The sequence below is a fragment of the Erythrolamprus reginae genome, chromosome 10, assembly GCF_031021105.1.
Source record: "Erythrolamprus reginae isolate rEryReg1 chromosome 10, rEryReg1.hap1, whole genome shotgun sequence".
NCBI lineage: Eukaryota > Metazoa > Chordata > Lepidosauria > Squamata > Dipsadidae > Erythrolamprus > Erythrolamprus reginae.
Window position 1 is genome coordinate 47,076,460 of NC_091959.1, and position 16,428 is coordinate 47,092,887.

General features: G+C 49.6%; 1 protein-coding gene across 1 annotated transcript in view; it reads left to right on the forward strand.

Moving 5' to 3' along the window:
- Positions 1 to 16,260, forward strand: part of SMTN (smoothelin) — a 49,964-nt gene extending 33,704 nt beyond the window's left edge. The window contains exons 11-17 of the mRNA XM_070762010.1: positions 772 to 924; positions 1,070 to 1,132; positions 3,716 to 3,779; positions 6,895 to 7,065; positions 9,371 to 9,494; positions 9,583 to 9,734; positions 14,839 to 16,260. Of these exons, the coding sequence (XP_070618111.1) occupies positions 772 to 924; positions 1,070 to 1,132; positions 3,716 to 3,779; positions 6,895 to 7,065; positions 9,371 to 9,494; positions 9,583 to 9,734; positions 14,839 to 14,989 (878 nt within the window). The 3' untranslated portion in view covers positions 14,990 to 16,260. The remainder of the gene's footprint in view (positions 1 to 771; positions 925 to 1,069; positions 1,133 to 3,715; positions 3,780 to 6,894; positions 7,066 to 9,370; positions 9,495 to 9,582; positions 9,735 to 14,838) is intronic.
- The last annotated feature ends 168 nt before the right edge of the window (positions 16,261 to 16,428 follow it).

Sequence of the window (16,428 nt, forward strand, 5' to 3'; positions counted from 1 at the left end):
TCAAGGCTGAAGAGACCAAGGCGTTGCGACTAAGTGCCCTAAGCACTAAACACTTGCTACAAACCACTCTATAACAAACCACTCTGTATCAAGCCCCTCTCTGTAACAAAACCACGCCCAGGCAAGGGTGTTCCTCCTTATATAAGTTACAGCCAATCAGGTTGCAGCACAATTATCAAACCCATGATTACGTGCCGGTTTTGGATGACATCAGCTTCTCCCATGGCTACAAACCATTTACTTGCATTGTGATATTACCTATAAAATCCTGCATGGGATAGAAAAGGTGGATAGAGGAAAATTATTTTCTCCATCACACAATACTAGGACGAGGGGGGGCCACTCCGTAAAGCTCACAGGTAAGAAAGTGAGGACAAATAAAGGGAGATATTTCTTCACCCAGAGGGTCCTTGGTTGATGGGATTCACTTCCAGAAGAGGTCGTGACAGCTGTCAGCCTGGAGAGCTTCAAGGCAGGATGAGACAGGTTCATGGATGCCAAGTATATCAGAGGTGGAGATTGAAACGGATGTCCAAGTGCCGCCTTTATGTGGGTTGAAACAGGCAGGGTTCCCTTGGGTCCCATTTGTTGGGGGTCGAGGGAAAGAGAGGGTCTTGCCTTCTCTTTCTGCTCAAGATGGACATCCCCATGGACAACTGGTGGGGCGACTGTGGGATACAGAATGCTGGACGCGATGGGCTTTGGCCTGATTCAGCAGGGCTCTTCTTAGGTTCTTCAGAAATGAACTTATTAGCTGAACTTTTTTTGCAGACCAGCGAGAGAAGGAACGGAACCAACGGCTGCAAGAGGCCAAGGCGAAGGGGGGCTCCCACACCACCGAGACCACCTCCCAGCAAAGCCGGACGTCAGCAGACGGCTCAGCCGTGAGCACGCTCACCAAGACCCAGCGCCTCGTACAGTCCAGTAAGGGAGGGGTGCAGGAAGGACCGGGGGAGGGGGAGGAATAGCATCAACTTATATTTTTGCTTTGAAGGAATTATGTTTCCCACCACCCCCAATTTTTTTTCCCTCCTCCACTCCTCTCCCAACTTGATTTTTTCTGTTCCAGATGATGGCAACAAAGCGTCGCGCACGGTTACAATGGAGGCGAGCTACACAAAGAGATCAGAAAGTACGTTCCCCCCCCTTATCTCTTTTTTTTCTTCTTTCAAGAGAGACTCTGCTTGTGTGTGTGTGTGTATCGAACCCAACCCAGTTAAATAAACCTGGCTAGTCTAGGCCATTGATGGTGAACCTTTTTTTTCCTGGTGATTTCTGACAGTCTCCAAATGGATGACCAGTGCGGTCAGGCCGTAGGGAAAGCAAGTAGAATGCTTGGCTGCATAGCTAGAGGTATAACAAGCATGTTTGGGATTGACATAACATAATATGTTTGTGAATGACATAGGGGAAGGTTTGGTAGAGAAGGTTTGCCTATTTGCCGATGACTCTAAAAGTGTGCAATAGGGTTGATATTCCTGGAGGCGTCTGTAATATGGCAAAGGATTTAGCTTTACTAGATAAGTGGTCAAAGCAATGGAAACTACAGTTTAATGTTTCCAAATCTAAAATATTGCACTTGGGGAAAAGGAATCCTCAATCTGAGTCTTGTATTGGCAGTTCTATGTTAGCAAAAATTTCAGAAGAGAAGGATTGAGGGGTCGTGATTTCTGACAGTCTTCAAATGGGTGAACAGTGTGGTCAGGCGGTAGGAAAAGCGAGTAGAATGCTTGGCTGAATTGCTAGAGGTATAACAAGCCGGAAGAGGGAGATTGTGATCCCGCTGTATAGAGCGCTGGTGAGACCCCATTGGGAATAATACTGTGTCCAGTTCTGGAGACTCACCTACAAAAAGATATGGATCAAATTGAATGGGTCCAAAGACGGGCTACAAAAATGGTGGAAGAGGGTCCGCAACTTGGGCGTCCTCCTCGATCCACAGCTCACATTAGAGAACCATCTTTCAGCTGTGGCGAGGGGGGCGTTTGCCCAGGTTCGCCTGGTGCACCAGTTGCGGCCCTATCTGGACCGGGACTCATTGCTCACAGTCACTCATGCCCTCATCACCTCGAGGTTCGACTCCTGTAACACTCTCTACATGGGGCTACCTTTGAAAAGTGTTCGGAAACTTCCGATCGTGCAGAATGCAGCTGCGAGAGCAGTCATGGGCTTACCTAGGTATGCCCATGTTTCGCCATCACTCCGCAGTCTGCATTGGCTGCCGATCAATTTCTGGTCACAATTCAAAGTGTTGGTTATGACCTATAAAGCCCTTCATGGCACTAGACCAGAATATCTCCGAGACCGCCTTCTGCCGCACGAATCCCAGCGACCGATTAGGTCCCACAGAGTGGACCTTCTCCGGGTCCCGTCAACTAAACAATGTCAGTTGGCGGGCCCCAGGGGAAGAGCCTTCTCTGTGGCGGCCCTGACTCTCTGGAACCAACTCCCCCCAGAGATTAGAACTGCCCCTACTCTCCCTGCCTTCCGTAAACTCCTTAAAACCCACCTTTGCCGTCAGGCATGGGGGAACTGAAACACCTCCTCGGGCATGTACAATTTATGCATGGTATGTTTGTGTGTGTGCTTGTTAGTAAATGGGGTTCTTTTTAAACTTTTTAAAATATTTTAAATTTATTTGGATTTGTTATGATTTGTTATATTTTGCTGTGAGCCGCCCCCGAGTCCGCAGAGAGGGGCGGCATACAAATCTAAATAACAAATAAATAATAAATAAATAAATAAATAAATAAATAAGATCTTAAGCTTCAAACCTATCAGGAAAGACTTCATGAACTCAACCTGTATAGTCTGAAGGACAGAAGGAAAAGGGGGGACGTGATCGAAACATTTAAATATGTTAAAGGGTAAAATAAGGTTCAGGAGGGAAGTGTTTTCAATAGGAAAGTGAACTCAAGAACAAGGTGTCACAATCTGCGGTGGTTATTATTATTATTATTATTATTTATTAATACAGTATTGTTTTTATTATTGTTGTGAGCCACCCCGAGTCTTCGGAGAGGGGCGGCATACAAATCTAATAAATATTATTATTATTATTATTATTATTATTATTATTATTATTATTTATTAAGTTTGTATGCTGCCCCTCTCTGCAGACTCGGGGCGGCTCACAGCAGTAATAAAAAACAATGTACAATACAAATCTAATATTTAAAAAACTAAGTTAGTTGGGGGAAAGAAGTAACGTACATTAGAAGCAACGTGAGAAAATATTATTTGACTGAAAGAGTCGTAGATGCTTGGAACAAACTTCCAGCAGACGTGGTTGGTAAATCCACAGTCACTGAATTGAAACATGCCTGGGATAAACATATATCCATCCTAAGATAAAACACAGGAAATAGTATAAGGGCAGACTAGATGGACCAGGAGGTCTTTTTCTGCCGTCAATCTTCTATGTTTCTATGTTTCTATTCCAAACTTATGTTTTTTGTTTTTTTGTTTGTCATTGATATGGTTATGTATGTATAATTTTTTTTTTTAAAGGGATTGAGATTCCTCTTTGCAGAAATTGATATTCCCCCCAAAATATTGACGGCGGGGCTGATTTGGGGAAGGGGGTCCTTGTGGGACGACAGAGGGACCGCGAACCATTTCCTGGTTTTGGGGGGAAAGATGGCTGGTGTTTTGAGTGGTGCCCCGAATGTTTCCTTGGACCAAAGGTCATTTCTTCCTCTTTTCTCATTTCCAGAAGAAGGCAACACCTTTGTCCAGACTAAATCCTACAGCTCATCGTCTTCCAAGAAAGTGGGCAGGTAAGACACACACACAGTCTGAGCAGGTAGAGCAATGGGGGGGAAAAAACCCTGCAAAGACTTAGGGCTTGGAAAAAATTATTTCCAAAGAGTAACAATGAAAGAACCTGCAAGGTAAGAGCTGGGAAGATCGTAAGCGCCCAGTTAGCGCTCGGAAAAAAAGCTTCGAAAAAAGCTAGATTCAGAGTATAAGATACACCTGAATTTTCAGCCTCTTTTAGGGAGGAAAAAGGTGCGTTTTATACCCCGAAAAATACGGTGTGTTTGTATATATATATATGAGAGAGAGAGAGAGAGGTTATAGATGTATATAGATTATATACATCTCCAGGAGTTGTGAATGCTCCAACACTGGACAGTTTTAAGAAGATGTTGGATAACCATTTGTCTGAAATGCTGTAGGGTTTCATATCTAAGCAGGGGGTTGGACTAGAAGACCTCCAAGGTCCCTTCTAACTCTGTTATTATATTATATGAAATAACTGAATTTAAACATGCCTGGGATAAACATAGATCCATCCTAAGATAAAATACAGGAAGTAGTATAAGGGCAGACTAGATGGACCAGAAGGTCTTTTTCTGCTGTCAATCTTCTATGTTATGTTATATTATATTATATTATATTATATTATATTATATTATATTATATTATATTATATTATATTATATTATATTATATTATACAGTATTATATTATATTATATTATATTATATTATATTATATTATATTATATTATATTATATTATATTATATTATATTATATTATATTATATTATATTATATTATATTATATTATATTAACATATATCCATCCTGAGATAAAATACAGGAAATAGTATAAGGGCAGACTAGATGGACTGTGAGGTCTTTTTCTGCAGTCAATCTTCTATGTTTCTTATCTTATCTTATCTTATCTTATCTTATATTTATTATATTATACTATACTATACTATACTATACTATACTATACTATACTATACTATACTATATTATATTAACATATATCCATTGTAAGATAAAATACAGGAAATAGTATAAGGGCAGACTAGATGGACTATGAGGTCTTTTTCTGCCGTCAGTCTTCTAGGTTTCTAGGTTTCTATTATTATATTATATTATATTATATTATATTATATTATATTATACATTGTATATAGTATATATTATACTCTCCCTCTCTCTCTCGCTCTCTATTGAGAACGAGAAACATAATTTCCTTTTTAACGTGTCCCAGTGTGATGACAGTAAGAAAAATGTAAATAAAAGTTATCTTATGAGGAAATGGAAAGAGGTGGATGATCCTCAAGGGTTTTTATGGAGTTGGGCAAGAAGGGCGACCCAAAGGAGGGGAAGGAGAATTTGTAGCCTTCAACCCATCCAAAGTGACCTTAAACAATCGAGGGACCAAAATAGAAAAAAAAAACAAAAAAAGGAAAAAAAATAAAGAGCCCAGAGGGCCAGTAACTTGCATCGCTCGGTAAAACCGAGGAAGACTTAAGGCTGAGTTGAGCTGTCCTTTCCACTGTATGTCTTTTTTCGGTGTTATTTATGCCCTGCTTTTAAACAAAGAATCCCCAAACAGCGGATGCCAACCCTGAAAAAATGCGGCGAAGAAAACCAGGCTAAAAATAAACTCGAATCCAAACAATAGGCAAAAACGGGGCATTTTGAGCCGGTTGGCACAGCCAAGCGTTGGCAAACAGCCTTCTGCGCCCCTCCCCAAAAGGACTAGAGAATTCTGGGAGTATGAAATCCCTAAGTCTTTAACGTTGTCAAGTTTGGGGAGCCCTGGTTTAAATCATCATTATTCTAGATCCTCCATTAGTGGATGTTTTTAATCTGACCCAACATAGTCGTGTTTCTTCTGTATAGGTGTGTGTGTATACACACACTGCTCAAAAAAAATAAAGGGAACGCTCAAAGAACCCATCCTAGATCTGAAAGGGTGAAATGTTCTCATTGAATACTTTGTTCTGTACAAAGTTGAATGTGCACAACAGCAGGGGAAGAGCCTTCTCTGTGGCGGCCCCGGCCCTCTGGAATCAACACCTCCCCAGAGATTAGAATCGCCCCCACCCTCCTTGCCTTATGTAAGCTATTTATTTATTTATTTATTTATTTATTTATTTAGTTAGTTAGTTAGTTAGTTAGTTAGTTAGTTAGTTAGTTAGTCCAATACACAATGAGGGTTTTAGTGGGTATATATCTAAATACACATAGTAAAATACATGATGAAGGTTATAGAGGAGATACTCATAGTAAAATATATCTAAGAAAGAATAGAAAAGAAGGTATAGTAATAGAACATATCAATGAAAGAATAGAAGAAGAGATATAGGAATAGAACAAAGGTATAGGAGATATAGGGGAGCAATAGGACAAGGGACGGAAGGCACTCTAGTGCACTTGTACTCGCCCCTTACTGACCTCTTAGGAATCTGGAGAGGTCAGCCGTGGATAATCTAAGGGTAAAGTGTTGGGGGTTTGGGGATGACACTACAGAGTCCGGTAATGAGTTCCACTCTTCGACAACTCGGTTACTGAAGTCATATTTTTTACAGTCAAGTTTGGAGCGGTTAATATTAAGTTTAAATCTGTTGTGTGCTCTTGTGTTGTTGTGGTTGAAGCTACTCAAAACCCACCTATGTCGCCAGGCATGGGGAAACTGAGTTACCCGTAGGCTATGCGAAGGCTATGGTAGATTTGTGTATGGTTTGACTGAGTTGTATGGTTTTAATGATGGGTTTTTATGTGCTTTTTTAACATTGGATTTGTGATACTGTATTTTGTTGTGATCCTCTCCGAGTCCTCGGCGAGGGGCGGCATACAAATCTAATAAATAATAATAATAATTTGAAATTGACTGTCAATCAGTGTTGCTTCCTCAGTGGACAGTTTGATTTCACAGAAATTTGATTGACTTGGAGTTATATTGTGTTGTTTCAGTGTTCCCTTTATTTTTTTTGAGCAGTGTATATGTGCGCGCAGACACACACATGTACACTGTTTAAAAAAATAAAGGGAACACTGAAACAACACAACATAACTCCAAGTTGTTTTGCTCCGAAGTTTTTGTCATTTTTCCTCCTCTTCTCTTCCGCCCCCTCGGCGCAGTATCTTTGAACGGGAGGATCCGAGTCCCAGGTCCGGGGGCAGCCTGGCTGACCTGGAGCGGCGCCAAGCAGAGAGGAAGAAGGAGATCATGAAGGCCCAGTCCATGCCCAAGATGTCCGCCTCACAGGCCCGCAAGGCCATGATCGAGAAGCTGGAGAAGGAGGGCGGGAGGTGAGCTGGGCTTAAGCGGGAAGAGATGGGACGTGGTGGGACCCTCTGGCTTGGGAGGTGTCAATCTGTGTCAATTTGCCATGCCCAACTTCCCATGGTTGACTCAACCCGGCCAACTTCCCATGATCAATTCACCATGGCCAACTCATAATCATCTCACCATGGACAACTTTCTATGGGCAACATCTCATGGTCAACTCACCATGGCCAAATCACTGTGGACAACCTACCATGGCCAACTCACCATAATCAACTCACCACGGCCAACTCACCATAATCAACTCACCATGGCCAACTTCCCACAGCCAACATGTCATGGTCAACTCACTATGGTCAACTCACCATAATCAACTCACCACGGCCAACTTCCTATGGCCAACATCTCATGATCAACTCACCATGGCCAATTCCCCTTGGCCAACCTACCATGGCCAATTTACCATGGTCAACTCACCATAATCAACTCACCATGGCCAACTTACCATGGCCAACATCTTATGGTCAACTTACCACGGCCAACTTCCCATGATCAATTTACCATGGCCAACTCACCATAATCAACTCACCATGGCCAACATCTCATGGTAACTTTCCATGGCCAGCTTACCATGGCCAACTTCCCATGGCCAACTCACCATTAGACAACCTGCTGCCAACTTATACTAAGACTTATAAATACAGTGGTACCTCAAGATACGAACCCCTCATCTTACGAACAACCCGAGATACGAACCCGGGGTTCAGAATTTTTTTGCCTCTTCTTACGAACTTTTTTGGTCTTACGAACGCCAAACCTGAACTTCCCGGTTCGGCGTTCAGTAGGCTGCTGGGAAGCCCCCCGGCTGTTTTAAAAGGTGACAGCCGGGCGGCGGGGCTTCCCAGCGGCCTCCCGAACGCCGAACCCGGAAGTTCGGCAAAGGTTCAGGTTCGGGAGGCCGCTGGGAAGCCCCGCAGCCCGGCTGTCACCTTTTAAAACAGCCGGGGGGCTTCTCGGAGGCCTCCCGAACGCCGAACCCGGAAGTTCGGGTTTGGCGTTCGGCTTCGGGAGGCTGCTGGGAAGCCCCCCGGCTGTTTTAAAAGGTGACAGCCGGGCTGCGGCGTTTTTTTTGCGGTTTTTTTTTCCCCCTGCACGGATTAATGGATTTTACATTGTTTCCTATGGGGAACAATGTTTCGTCTTACGAACTTTTTGTCTTACGAACCTCCCCCTGGAACCAATTAGGTTCGTAAGACGAGGTATGACTGTACTTATACTTTGGCGGTCATCAGCTTTTAAAAGTAACCCTGCTTCCCTTTTAATCCACGGGGTCTCTCCCCACCCCACTGAAGGAGCCCCACTGAGACTTCCTCAATTTGCTCTCTGGGTTAGCTCGTACGTTGTAACAGGTGGGTGGGTGGGTGGGTGGGTGGGTTGGGGGCATGTTGAAGATCTTTAAAGATGGAGATCAGAATGTTGCCCCCTACCACCATTCCCAGCCTAAACCTTCCCGGATGAAAACAGCCAAGAGGCTGGCCTGGCTCCTTCAGCTGACCTCTGGGTGGCTTCCCAGTGGGCGGCTCTTCACGTGGGCTGCAAAAGCCTTTCTTTGCAAGGCCCTTTCGTGGCTGGGTTCCCAGGATGAGAGTCTCCCCCAGGGAGGGAGGCCTTCCCCTGCCAAGGCCGTTTGGGCTCTGGGAATCCAGCTGAGGCCTCCTTTGGTCCTAAATATAGCCACTTGCTCCTGACTTTCTCCTTTCCTTTTCTTTCCTTCTCCCTCTTCTTCCTTCTTTTACGTCTTCCCTGCCTTTCCTCCTCTCCTCTCTTCTCTTTCCCTTTCCTTCCTTCTCCTTTTCGTTCCTTCTTTCCTTTCCCTCTCTTCTCTACTCCTGCTCTCCCTTCCCTTCTTCCTCCCTACTTTCCTCCCTCTCTCTCTGTTTCCTCCTTCTTCTTTTCTTTTTTCTTCTTTCCTCCCTCCATCCCTCTCTCCCTCCCTCCCATCTTTGCCTTCCTCCCTCCGCCCTCCCATCCTCCTTCCTTTCTCCCCCCCCTTCTTTCCTCCCATCTTCCTTCCTCCCTCTCCTTTATTTCTCCTTCCTTTCCTTCCTTCTCCTACTCTTCTTTCATTCCTTCCACGCTCCCTACCTCTCTCCTTCCTTCCTTCCTTCCTTCCTTCCTTCCTTCCTTCCTTCTTCCCTTCCTCATGACGCTTTGGGGCCACCAACACTGCAATTGAAACCTCGCAGGGGGGGCTCCTTTCGAGAGGCACCTGGGCCAGCCGTCCTGCCCCAGAGCGCCTACGAGACGCGTGCTTTGTCTTCTTTGCAGCCCCGCCAACCCAGCGATGTCCCGGGTGGGAATCCAGCGCTCCTCCAGCTTCGGGGTGCCCAATGCCAACACCATCAAGCAGATGCTCCTGGACTGGTGCCGGGCCAAGACCAGGGGCTACGAGGTGAGCTCCTGCCCGGTCTCCCCGTGGCCTCCCCAGACCCCACGGCCCTTTTTCATGACCGCCCTCGTTTCTTTTCCGCCCTCTGCAGCACGTGGACATCCAGAACTTCTCCTCCAGCTGGAGCGATGGCATGGCCTTCTGTGCGCTGGTCCACAACTTCTTCCCCGAGGCCTTTGACTACGCGCAGCTCTCCCCGCAGGACCGGAGGCACAACTTTGAGATGGCCTTCTCCACAGCTGAGTAGGTGTCCTCTCTGCGGGGCGGGGTCTGTGCCGGCCAGCTTGGCTGGGTCCCGGAAGGGCTCCTGGTCTCCCCACCTGCCTAGTCCACCCGATGGCAATAGCATTTGTTATGGACTGCTTCATGGTGCTTTCCGGCCATCTCTAAGCAGTTTGCGGAGCCCGCCTAGGGCCCCCCAACAATTTATGTCCCTGTTGCATGGAAGGATGGAAGGCTGAGTCAACATTGAGGATCGATCCTCTGGCACTCCATAGAACGAGCCTGCAATACTGCGTTCTAACCACTGGGAAGGCCAGAAGAGGAGGGAGGGAGGAAGGAAGGAAGGAAGATGGGAGAGAAGGAGGGAGGGAGGAAGGAAGGAAGGAAGATGGGAGGGAGGAAGGAAGGAAGGAAGATGGGAGGGAGGAAGGAAGGAAGGAAGATGGGAGGGAGGAAGGAAGGAAGATGGGAGGGAGGAAGGAAGGAAGGAAGATGGGAGGGAGGAAGCAAGGGAGGAAGGAAGATGGGAGAGAGGGAGAGAGGAAGATGGGAGAGAGGGAGGGAGGGAGGAAGGAAGATGGGAGGGAGGGAGGAAGCGAGGGAGGGAGGAAGATGGGAGAGAGGAAGGAAGGAAGGAAGGAAGATGGGAGGGAGGGAGGAAGGAAGATGGGAGAGAGGAAGGAAGGAGGGAAGGAAGATGGGAGGGAGCGAGGGAGGGAGGAAGGAAGATGGGAGGGAGGAAGAAAGGAAAGAAGGAAGGAAGATGAGAGGGAGGGAGGGAGGAAGGAAGGAAGGGAAAGATGGAAGGAAAGAAGGAAGGAAAGATATTGGCACTTAGACTTATAGATCGCTTTCCAGCCTTCTCTAAGCGGTTTACAGAGTCAACAACTTGTCCCCAACAATCCTCACTTTACTGTCCTCGAAAGGACAGAAGTCTGGGTCAACCCTAAGCCGGCCAGTATCGAACTACTGTCAGTTGGCAGAATTTGCCTGCAATGCCGCATTCTAACCACTGGAGGGAAAGAAGCAATAGTAATGGCACAGACTTATGTACCGCTTCGCAGTGCTACAGAGTCAGCCTCTTGCCCCCACACAACCGTCTGGGTCGCCTCATTTTACCGACTTCAGAAGGTCATCCAGGTAATTCTCCCCAAATCGACGGTGGCTTCCCGTTCTAGCCCACCTGCACTGCCGTCAACAGATGGCAGCACCGAGCTGACCTCAAGAGGATTCTGCGACGGCTAAGCAGATCAGGGGCTGATGGGTATATTTGGATGGGAGACCACAAGGAAAACCCAAGGCTGGGTTATTGGAAAAAAACACCTTAGAAGAAGGCAGTGTCCTTGGAAGAGAATTGGACTCCTGACCCAAAGGAACCAAACCTGAGATTCCCAGCACACTAGGGCAGGAGCCCCTAACCTTTGGGGTACCGGGGTAGATTTGTAGGGAGATGTTTTTCCGGGCACCGGAAGGAACGTGGTTTCGAATTCCACCTGCATCCCGCCGATGGGGCTTCCCTTATTTGCGTAGCCCAGTTTCCGCCATGCCGCAGCCCGCTACCCAGGGGGGAAGCGAAATCTCATGCGGAGGCGTGCTCACACATGTCGCACGGCTGGCCTGACCTCCGAAACCCATCAAAAAACCGCTAACGGATCATTGATCCCATCCGTACCGGGTGTGGCCCATCACTGGGTTGGGGTCCCATTGCAACTTGGAATAGGATGCAATTGTGTGCGTATGTGGAGCGGAGGTAAATACACGGACGTAGCCTGTTTGACCTACGGAGCATCCGGTGGTTTCTCCGGTTTTGCCCTTCCGGCAAGGATTTTAACTCTGGCAGTGAAAGGGAGTGTATGACAAACCGCTCGTGCCTCTCTTTGGAATTTTCTGCCTGTCCCTTTTGGTGGTGCTTCTTCCCGAGGCCTTTTCCATCCTTTCCCCTGAGCAACGGAGGGCATCTTTCTCTCCTCCTGCCCTTTCGAGACTCCGGTGTGGAAAGCAGCGCTTGCAGGAGTGTTTGGGGGGGGGGTGTTTTGTGTGGGTGAGTGGCTCCTGACTCTCCCCCCCTCCAGCTCTCCCCCTCTGCTGCCTGTGGCTTCTGACCCATTTGGGTTTTGGGAAATCAGGCCGGGGGGACCGGCTGTTCGGCCTCCAGACTGCAGCGTGGCGCCTCGTCCGCCCTACTCTTCCCCTCCGAGGGTCTGAGGTGGGGACCGCGAGACCGAGCAAGCCTGTCTCCCACGGCCCAAACTCAGGGGTCTCCTGTGCAGCTTCTGCCTTGCCCTCCCCTCCCAACCCCAATTGCTTTCTCATTTTTCTTGGCTTGGCGGATTCCGGTCTCGCACGCAGCGCGGATCGTTCTTCCCTTCTCCATACGTGGTCGTGTAGAGCAGGGATCCCCAACCTTCCCGGGTTGGTAGGGTGGGTGTGGGTGAAGGGGGGGATGGTTTTGGGGGCGGGGCAGAGGCGTGCTTGGGCAGCGGTGCTCCCGCAAGTGGGACCCCGAGCTCCCTTACGACACGAGTGAGGCCTCAACCGCCCACGACTTACTTGGCCCGGTTTGCGAACAGGCCACGGACCATTCATGGGCCGTGGGCCACAGGTTGGGGACCCCTGATAATGGAAGGCGCAAAGAGCACCCCGCTTGGTTTCCTGCCCTGTCCACTTCTCTGTCTTTTTTGTCTGTCCTGACCCTCCGGTCTGGATTTCCGTCGCATCCTCCGTCTCCCCTCTCTCCTGCATCTCTCTCGCTCAGGAATGAGAACCCCCGTATCCAATGGCACCCCAACATCCTCTCCTCTGTCTGCATTGCATGGTGGAGAGTCCGTGCCTGCTCACCCCACCCCACCCCAATTGCATGAACGTGTGGGTCTCAGTCACCGAGAATGTCGACTGGATTTATGTATCTTGTGTTTTTTTTTCCTCTCTTTGTCCGATTTCTTTCTCTCTTCTCTCTCTCTCTCCCACGCCCCAAATTGGTCCGGGCTGTGATCACTGGCTTCCTCTCCCCCCTCCCTCCACCACGACCCTTCCCTTTCCCTCTCCCCTCCCCCCAGGACACAGGCAGAATGCCCGCAGTTGCTGGATGTGGAAGACATGGTCCGGATGCGGGAACCGGATTGGAAGTGCGTTTACACGTACCTCCAGGAATTCTATCGCTGCCTGGTTCAGAAAGGGCTGGTCAAAACCAAAAAGTCTTAAGCCTGGCCCTCCTTCGGCGCTACGGTGAGAAGCTTTCCTCTCCTTCTTCCCTGGGGAGGGGGGGTGTTTGTTTCTTTGGGGTTGGGGTGGGTGGGGGTCATGTTTAGCAGTTGGGGCTGCAGGGCTCCCCGGCGGATGCAAGGCGATAGATGCCCCTCAGGGGTCCTCAGCTGGCAGGTTGTGTGCACTTGCGAGAAGTGCAGGGGTTCCCAGGTTTAGTCTGGAAAGAGGGGTGCTTCCTCAAAGACCCCCGAGGCAATTAGAAGAAGCATGTGTAGCTGGCCTTCCCAGGACTTTGGGACCGGCAGGATGGGTGAGGGAGGGTCCCTTCCAAGGACTTTGGGACTGGCAGGGGTAGGACAGATGAGGGAGGGTCCGTTCCCAGGACTTTGGGACCAGCAGAAACAGGAACAGGTGAGGGAGGGTCCCTTCCCAGGACTTTAGAAGAGGCAGGACAGATGAGGGAGGGTCCGTTCCCAGGACTTTGGGACCAGAAGAACCAGACAGATGAGGGAGGGTCCATTCCCAGGACTATGGAAGAGGCAGGACAGGTGAGGGAGGGTCCATTCCCAGGACTATAGAAGAGGCAGGACAGGTGAGGGAGGGTCCGTTTCCAGGACTTTGGGACCAGAAGAAACAGGACAGGTGAGGGAGGGTCTGTTCCCAGGACTTTGGGACCAGAAGAAACAGGACAGGTGAGGGAGGGTCCCTTCCCAGGACTTTGAAGCAGGCAGGAGCAAGACAGGTGAGCGAGGGTCTCTCCACCACCTATTATCAGCCCCCCAAATAGCATCTGAGAAATAAATAAGATTCCAGTCCAATTCTCTCATCCAAGGTTCGATTTATTATCAGAGCCATGTTGGTCACGCCATTGCCGTTCCGATGCTAACTTCCTTCCAGTACCCTACCCAGGTTAAGGTTCATCCATCCCACATCCCCACACTCACAAGTTCATCGCGAGGACCAGTCCATCTCCTCCGCTCTCCGGGGAAGCCAGGAAGCCTCACATGGAGCGAGCTCAACCATGGCTTTATAAGGGCAGCCTCCCTCGCTTGGAGCTGGCCCAGGCTTTTCCGCACTGCCTCTGGTGGGTGTGTGTAGGTGTGTATGGGGGGCAGTCGTCCATCAATTGCTCTCTTGCCCTTCCCCCTCAGCCCCCCTGTGTGCAACCGAGTTGGGGATGTGGGGACCGTTAACTGTATTGATCAAAATAACTCGGCCCTGCTCGGTGGTACGAGGGCCTCTGTGGACGAAAAGTCGATGTCCGTAATTGCTGGATTTGTACGTAGGTGGTCCTCAACTTATGCCCGCGGCCTAAGATGGAAGTCGTTAAGTGAAACAAATCATTTAAACATGATTTTGATTTTCGCCCTTCACTCCTTTGGCGTCCTTTCTTCCACGGTTCCATCCCACCGTTTCATCGATGTTAATGTAACTTCCCTCCCGCGGCGAGTTGTCCTAGACCAGGGGTGTCAAATTCAAGGATCATGGGCCGAATCCAGCTCATAGGGTACTTAGACTTGGCCTACAGGGCCGCCCTGAAAACAGCAAAGGACCGTGATGCCTCTGCCAGCCAAAACGGGCTCCCGATCTCCGTTTTAGGCCAGGACGGCCTCCTGCAACCCTCTGCCAGCAAAAATGGAGCCCGGGAGGCTCATTTTGGCCGGCGAGGCAGTCCGACTGGCACAGGCGCCTCCCCCCGACACAAGTGATGTCAATCTGGCCACATCTACCCTGGCCCTGAGTCAAAAACAACCCTGTTGCGGCCCTCAATGAAACCGAGTTTTGACACCCCTGTTGTAGACCCAGCTAGATCCTGGCTTCTGTCCGTCCAATCGCGGCTTAGCGTGAGAGGACGGTGGGCCCTTTGTCCCCATCCCCACCCTGAATCGAACCTGTGTCCCTTGGGTTTTTCTTTTGGCAGGATGCTGGTGGATTGCGTCCCGCTGGTAGACGTGGAGGACATGATGATCATGGGGAAACGCCCGGATGCGAAGTGCGTCTTCACCTACGTCCAGTCCCTCTACAACCACCTGCGGCGTCATGAGCTTCAGCAGCGTCAGGCGCATCTGTAGCCTCCTCTTCCGAGAGAACCCCCACCCCCAAAAAGGCCGGGGAGGGGGCAGTCGAGGAGAGGGCGGGGCAGCTTCCCCTATTCTCCCCACTTCTCCCCTTCCGGGGGGGTTTCTGGCAGCACGTGCCCCCCTTACCACACGCCAGCCGTTGGCAATTTGGACCGCACCAAGGAACACATGAAGCCGCCCAGCCTCGCAAAGGAAGGTTTGACTGCCAACGCTGCACCACACCTCGCTTTTTATACCCAGGTTGTTGTGATTGTAAGTTATTCTGTTATTGTTGTTTTAAAAAAAAACAATATCCACAAACCAAACCAAACGGGATCTGTTTGGAGATGGCTTGCAAGAGATCTAACGGATGTTGGCTTTGGGTTCACGTGTTGCATCCAGCAGTTGCCGCAAAGCTCCGTTCTGCGTTCTCGGGAAACGCGGGCTGGTTCATTCCAATTGCGGCAGCTTTTTCCTCCCTCCCCTCCCTCGTTCTTAGGGACCACCCCACCCCGCTGAAGGCAAGCCAAGCTGGGGAGCCCACATGTAGAACCTCTCTTGCGGGGACGTTTTTGGCCTTCCTCGTCCGCCTAAGGCTCCCGCCAGCAAAGCTTTGATCACGGATAGCCGTGTGTGTTTTCACTATGAGTTTTTTTCACGCCTTTTTTTGTCACGGAGAAAGCCGCCTCCCTGGCTGCGAAGGAAGGGGGGGTGGACGTGGGGAGGGAAAGGGGGGAGGTTGTGCTCCCGACCCCTCCCATCCTAAATTAGCTCGATTCGGGTCTTTGGGGAGGCGGCCTCTCACACGCTTGGGTGCCGCGACCGACCGTGGAATCACGCACTTTTCCTTGGTTTGCAAGCAAATATTCGAGGAGGGGCGCTTTGGAAAAACTGAGCCCCTCAATGGGATGGCAAGGGGGGGCCGTGCCAACTCAGGGGGGGGCTCTTTCCACCGACGGATTTGCTGAGATGCTCCTTCGGCCTCTTGCCCAGAGATTCTGCCGAGGAGTTTGGGGGGCCGTTATTTCAACTCCCTGACCAAAGGAGGACCCAGACAGGGAGTTTTATTCCTGTGGGTTCCCACCGGGCGCCATTCCTCTGGTATCCACCCACCCCTTCCGAGGCGGGGCAGGCCAGTCCTTAAGGCCGCGTGGGGTGGAAACAGGACAGTGGACTGCGCTGCTGTGCGCCGCCGGCCTCCCTCTGGGATTTGTCACCCTTCTCTCGCACCAGCACAAAGAATGTATCAGCACCACCAAGACAATAAAAGTGTTTGGATCGTTGTCCTGGTCTCGTTCCTGCCTTCGCCTCGTCCACACTCCTCCCTCCTTAGCACCTGATGATGTTACATAGTTTGGATCACAAAACGTCCACCAGGAAGCAGCAAAGCTCAGAGACCATCAAGGACCCACAGTCCTTCCTCTTTCCCCCTGTCGTCTTTCTCCTCCTCC